The 6,899-nt window shown below is 38.6% G+C and overlaps 1 protein-coding gene across 1 annotated transcript; it reads left to right on the forward strand.

Moving 5' to 3' along the window:
* The first annotated feature begins 2,321 nt into the window (after positions 1-2,321).
* On the forward strand, positions 2,322-4,497 carry LOC128620579 (trace amine-associated receptor 13c-like). The gene has a single exon (XM_053645740.1). It carries the CDS (start codon positions 2,438-2,440, stop codon positions 3,449-3,451), a length of 1,014 nt encoding a protein of 337 aa, XP_053501715.1. The 5' UTR covers positions 2,322-2,437; the 3' UTR covers positions 3,452-4,497.
* Positions 4,498-6,899: the final 2,402 nt, after the last annotated feature.

The raw sequence follows: 6,899 nt of genomic DNA on the forward strand, positions 1-6,899 counted from the left end.
AAATTTGATTAGAGGGGACTGTAAGGAGAATATGCAAGACTCTGCATAGGCCATAACTGGAGGTCTGGATCAAACACCAGATGATGGTGCTGTTCGGTACTGTTACTAATATTTATTTTCCAGACTAGAAACCAATTTGACAATCCAGAACCGGCTCTAGGCCTTCAACCCCAATATCAAAAAAGTTGGGACGCTGTGTAAAATGTAAATAAGAACAGAATACATTGATTTGCAAATCTCACAGACCCATATGTTATTCACAATAGAACATATCAAATGTTTAAACTGAGGAAATGTACCATTTTTTTTAAAAAAAAAAGGTCATTTTGAATTTGATGGCCACAACATGTCTCAGAAAAGTTGGGACGGGGGCAACAAAAGGCTGGAAAAGTAAGTGTTCCTAAAAAGAAACAGCTGGAAGTTCATTGGCAACAGGTCAGTAACATGATTGGGTATAAAAAGAGGATCTTAGAGAGGCAGAGTCTTTCAGAAGTAAAGATGGGCAGAGCTTCAGCAATCTGCGAAAAACTGCGTCTACAAGTTGTGGAACAATTTCAGAATAATGTTCCTCAATGTAAAATTGCGAAGACTATGAATATCTCATCATCTACAGTACATAAGATCATCAAAAAATTCTACGAATCTGGAGAAATCTCTGTGCACAAGGAGCAAGAGTGAAAATCAATATTGCATGCCTGTGATCTTCGGGCCCTCGGCCGGCACTGCATTAAAAACAGGAACGATTCTGTAATGGAAATCACTGCATGGGCTCAGAAACACCTCCAGAACTCATTGTCTGTGAACACAGTTCGCCGTGCCATCCACAAACGCTGGGTAAAGCTCTATCATGCAAAGAAGAAGACATATGTGGACATGATTCAGAAACACCGCCATCTCATCTGGGCCAAAGCTCATTTGAAATGCACTGAGGCAAAGAGGAAAACTATTCTGTGGTCTGACGAATTGAAATTTTAAATTCTTTTTGGAAGCCATGGACGCCACGTCCTCTAAACTAAAGAGGACTAAAGAGGAGAGGGACCATCCGGCTTTTTATCAGCGCTCAGTTCAAAAGCCTACATCGCTGATGGTATGGGGGTGCATTAGTGCCTATGGAATGGGCAGCTTGCACATCTGGAAAGGCACCATCAATGCTGAAAGGTGTATACAGGTTTTAGAGCAACATCTGTTTCCATCCAGATTACATCCCATCTTTACATGAGAGACTCTGCCTCCCTAAGATACTCTTTTTATACCCGATCATGTTACTGACCTGTCGCCAATTAACCTAATTAGTTGCAAAATGTTTCTCCTGCTCTTTCTTTTTAGTAACACTTACTTTCCCAGCCTTTTGTTGCCCCCGTCCCAACTTTTTTGAGACGTGTTGCGGCCATCAAATTCACAATAACCTTATTTTTCCTTCAAATGGTAAATTTCCTGAGTTTAAACGTTTGATATGTTTTCTATGTTCTATTATGAATAACATATGGGTTTATGAGATTTGCAAATCATTGCATTCTGTTTTGATTTACATTTTACACAGCGTCCCAACTCTTTTTAGAATTAGGGTTGTAATGGAAATGCATCGACTGGCGAAAAAATTTTGGGCACCAGCTTGGAGGAAGGCAGCAATATACCCTGGATAGGACACCTATTTGGCATGTTTTTGGGAAGTCGGAGGAACTCGGAATACTCAAAAGAAACCCACAGAAACACAGGGATGACATGCAAAACTCTGCATAGGCCATGACTGGAGCTCAGAATCAAACTCCAGACCCCAGAGCTGTGTGGTACTGGTACCGATATTTGGTTTCTAGACTAGCAACCAATTTGACAAACAAAATCCAGATTTTGCTATGGAAATACAAGCAAGGGCATAAAATTGGGCATCAGCTAGATGCAAGGCCTTGGATGGGATGCCTATTTGGCATGTATTCTGGAAGTAGATGGAACCAAGAGAACCCAAAAGAAACCCAGATGGACACAAAGAAGACCTGCAAACTCTACATATGCCATAACTGGACCTCAGGATCAAAATGAAACCCCTCTGGCTGTTAGGTACTGGTACTTGGTTTTGAGACAAGCAACCAATTTTAACCAACAAGAACCAGTTATTTTGCAATGCAAACCCTTTGAATGGTATAAAATTGGCCACCAGCACCCAAACCGGTGCCAATGCTTTGTTAGTTTAAAAAAAAGGTCCATCTATGAAGTATTCCAGAAAGTCTAATTGCATCATCTAGTAGCCATAGAGATTGTTTAAAAACATTAAACGTAATGCTTTTGAATATCAGATGAGGAGGAACAAATTAGCCAGTCAGACATGGGTGGGAGGATTTATTTTTAGGTATAAAGACACAAGTCACAAAAGGGCAAATCCACCAGTTGCTGAACTGCTGATCAACTCAACATCACTGCTTGATCATCCTCCAGTCTGCAGATGAGCACCACCAAGTTCCAGCAAAACCTCACAGACGAATTTTGCTATCCTGACAACAACAACTCATGCACAAAGAAGTTTCAACGCGGCAGCGGCCACGTCTTCCTCTTCTTCTTCCTCTCATGCATCTCGGTGTCCACCGTGCTCCTGAACCTGCTGGTGATCATCTCTATTTCCCACTTTAAACAGTTGCACACGCCAACCAATCTGCTCATCATGTCTCTGGCGGTGGCCGACCTCCTTGTTGGACTCATAGTGATGCCTGTGAATATTCTGAACCTAATAGACAGCTGCTGGTATCTCGGGAAAACCATGTGCGCACTTTATCCTGTGCTTAATTATATTTCCGTGTCGGCTTCGGCCGGAAGCCTGGTGTTCATCGCGGTCGATCGGTACATCGCCGTCTCCAACCCTTTGTTTTATTCCACCCGAATGACAATTTGTAAAACCTCCTTCTTCATAAGTCTGACCTGGTCTTGTGCTATTCTGTATAACATTTTATTTTATCTTTTCAACGGCCACCTGCTTCATCCAGACATGATCAACAAATGTGTCGGAGAGTGTGTGGTGGTTCAAACTCACGCCGCCTCGATGATTGACCTGTTCGTTTCCTTCATCGGCCCTTGTTTCGCCATGCTGTTTTTGTACCTGAGGATTTTTAAAGTGGCGAGATATCAGGTCAGATCTATCAATGCTTTGGAGTGTGACAATGCACATGGGCGTGGGGTCAAAAGTGTAAAAAACAAAGCTGTAAAAACCTTAGGCATTGTTATTTTTGTGTATCTTTCTTGCTGGATACCTTATTATTTGAATTCCATGTATGTTCAAAGCCTGTCGTCCATGTCACTGGTGTGGATTGTGCTCAACTGGCTAATATACATTAACTCCTCTGTAAACCCCCTGATTTACGCCATATTTTACCCCTGGTTTAGAGCATCTGTTAAGTTCATTGTGACATGTAGAATATTCCAGGCTTCTTCTTCCAAGTTTAATCTGTTTCCAGAGCCTTTCTGATGACATAATGTCGCCACAACGTCTGAGGTACAAGTAGAAAATATCACCCGAGTTAACAGATTTTTTTCTCCCTCTGATATAATTATAAAAATTGTGTTCTTATTGGCGGATATTTCATCTGTTAGGATGATAACGGTTATTAATTGCTACTGAATGAAGTCAATATCCATCCAAGACCTCATTCTGTTTTATTTTCCCTGACAGACTAACAACAGCTGTGCTGTTATTGAACCGATACATTTCTGAAACAATGATCAAAATTATGTTATTGTTTAAAATGATGAACAAAGTCAATATCCATCCAACTTGTTTTTTTTTTTTTTTTCCTTCTAATAGAGTTGCTGTTGAAAAATTGTTGTTTTTTTTTCCCCCTGATAGAATTACAAAAATGTTCTCAGGATAATGAAGGAAGATTATATCCATCTGATTAAAATACATATGAGACTTCAATCTGATCATTTTTAATTAGAATTGCTTGTTTTAATATGCTGTTACGGGCTGCTATCGAATCCACCCAAGATGTCTTTCTGACAAGCTTCTGCTTTTTTTTTCTTCTTTCTGTCAGACAAATGAAAAAAAAAAAAAAAAGTGCTGTTTATAAATCGGATGAAGTAAATATCCATCCCACGGCTTTTCCTCCTCATAGAATAACAACATGCTATTGTGCTCTTATTGGCTGATTTTTTTTTTCTTTCTGACAGAAATTGTAAAATCGCTAATTGTTCTTATATGAAATCGCTGTGTGTTAGGATTAGGAACGTACTGCGTTACCACTGAAATGGACGATTCATGTGCAACAGGGCTTACAAATAAATAAATAGAATAATATGAAATTATTATAAATATATGAAAGTAATGGGATTAGTAATCATTTGTTTTACTTCCATATTTGTCAAGTCCATGTAATCCACACAAGCACACACACACACACACCATATTATATTCCATTACCATCAACCTCTATAATGTAAAACAACTATCAAATATAAAATATATTAATAAGCATTAAAATATATTTATAATCATGTGATATTTCAAATATTTACAAGCGATCAGTCCATGGGCACACAGAATGTGTTAAGACTAATGAATGAAAGAATGAATATTTATTTGCCATGTATATATACACGTTAAGCCCACGCGAGTCCACAAGCATGCCAAAAGTGATTAATTTACAGCTAATCACACATTGCCATACGCATATATTCCTGTCCTGAATATGCAAAAGATATTTTTTATAATAAATAATCATAGTCCTATTTAAACACAAAACGCACTATGTGTATATATATATATACACTGTATACATACACACACACATTTTCTAATGAAGTGTACATATAGGACTGTGGCACTTACTGTAATGTTGTGTGCTACTGCTTGTAAGGATATGAGTTTAAATCCCAGGCCTAAGAGAGACTCAATCGAGGCTTTGTAAGTTTGTAAGTTAAGTCACTGTGGATGAAAAGCATCGTCCAAATGAATAAATGTAATACAAGTCATTGAATAACGTGGAAGAAAATCCATAATTTAGTCGTCATGAATTCAGCATTGTGAGACTTTGCAGACAAGCTGGACATTAAATTAAAGTTTCGGACAAAATATTTGCCCATAAACGTTCTAATCAGTGTGTCGGGAAGAACTGGGACAATCGTTCCCAAACATTCCTGGTTGGCGTTCAATTACGCTTTAAATATCAGACGCCATCTTTCCACATAGCATCATGCATACGTTTGTTTCCGCGGTCAACCGCGAGTTGACCGATATCCCCAGCGAGTACTGTACATCTTCACCGAAACGAAAAGGAGTCCTGTGTTACAGCTGTGGCACAGCTGTAAAATCACATGGGGTCACGCTGTCTGAAAAACTGAACGAAACGAATCAGACATTTATTATGCAGTGCGATGTACTGTAGCTTTGAGGGTAGCTCGGAAAATATTACTGCATGTAAATTATACACATGTGGAGGTGCGCATTCAGAACCATCACCCATGCGATCATACGCTATACGGTTACTACGATTTAACCATAAGTCTATGATATTAATTATTATAATAAAAAAAGAGATAATGTCTTTTCGAGCTCTGAATCTACTGCAGTTCATCTTTAGGGGCGTGGAACTTTTACTTTGAGAGCTATGCTAGAAGTTAATGTAGTGATAAGTGTACACCGCTGATCAGAGTTCAGTTTTTGAACAGAAAAATAATTCCATTTTCTATTTTTTTTTAATAACCTACATAGCAGAAAATGAGTTTTACACAAATATCCGCAACAAGAGTGGAACGAATCCGGCTAGTTTTTGGGATTTTTCCCACCCAGATGGACAAGGAGATGATGACTCATTGTACACGCACTAAAAGACGTCACAGTTGCATGTGTGCATTTAGAGAAAACAGAACAGTTCCCTATTTCCTGAGTTTTTTTTTATTTTTTTATTTTTTTTATTGAAGCTTCAAATGTTGAGAGAAATCCGGCCGATGTTTTCTGTTTTAAAAGGATGAACGGGTTCAAAAACTATTCCTCACAAGTGTAACCGTCGCAATCGAACCGTTTAATTTAATACATTCGGCACTGCTTACGGCTTATTCCTGCGAGAATGAATATGAATACGATCGTGTAATTAATTTGCATGAATAACAAATTATGGTCTGGTTTTACAGTGTAAGAGTTATTACTATTAAATGTTTAAGATAGTTATAAGATTAAAAAAAAAAAAATCATATGTACATTATTTCAATCTGACTCAAAGCTGGTTAAGAAATGTGAGAGAAAAAAAATAAAGAACAACCCAAAATTTAAAAAAAAAATATTCTTGGGATGAGGAATAAAATTTGACATATACATGTGCAGTCAAAATTATTCAACCCCCTTTACAAATCAGGTTTATTGTCAAAATGTATAGACTTCCATCTGTTTGTGATGGACAAATCAAACAAAAGCAATTAAAATAGTTTGACACGACGAATGCTTCAAGTGGTTTCACCAAATTCAATAATGATATTATAATGATTTCTCCAGTTTCAGAATTACTCACCCCCTTCATGGCGAGCATCTTTACTACTTAGTAGAGCTCTTTTTTGCTGTTATGACCTGCTGCAAACGAGATGCAGAGCTTCTGCAGCGTTCCTGAGGAATCTTAACCCATTCCTCATGAGCTACGGCCTCCAGTTCAGTAATATTCTTGGGTTTGCGTGCTGCAACCGCCTTCTTCAAATCCCACCAGAGATTTTCTATTGGGTTCAAGTCAGGTGACTCTGATGGCCCTGTAGAATCTTCCAGGACGTCTGCAACCAAGCCTTGGTGGAATTTGAGGCATGCTTGGGATCATTGTCCTGTTGGAAAGTCCAATGACGCCCAAGCTTCAGCTTCCTCACAGACGGCATGACGTTTTCTCCTAGGATTTCCTGATACTTCAATGAATCCATCTCGCCTTCCACACGCTGCAGGT

The sequence above is a fragment of the Ictalurus furcatus genome, chromosome 16 (genome assembly GCF_023375685.1).
Source record: "Ictalurus furcatus strain D&B chromosome 16, Billie_1.0, whole genome shotgun sequence".
In the NCBI taxonomy this organism is placed as follows: Eukaryota; Metazoa; Chordata; class Actinopteri; order Siluriformes; family Ictaluridae; genus Ictalurus; species Ictalurus furcatus.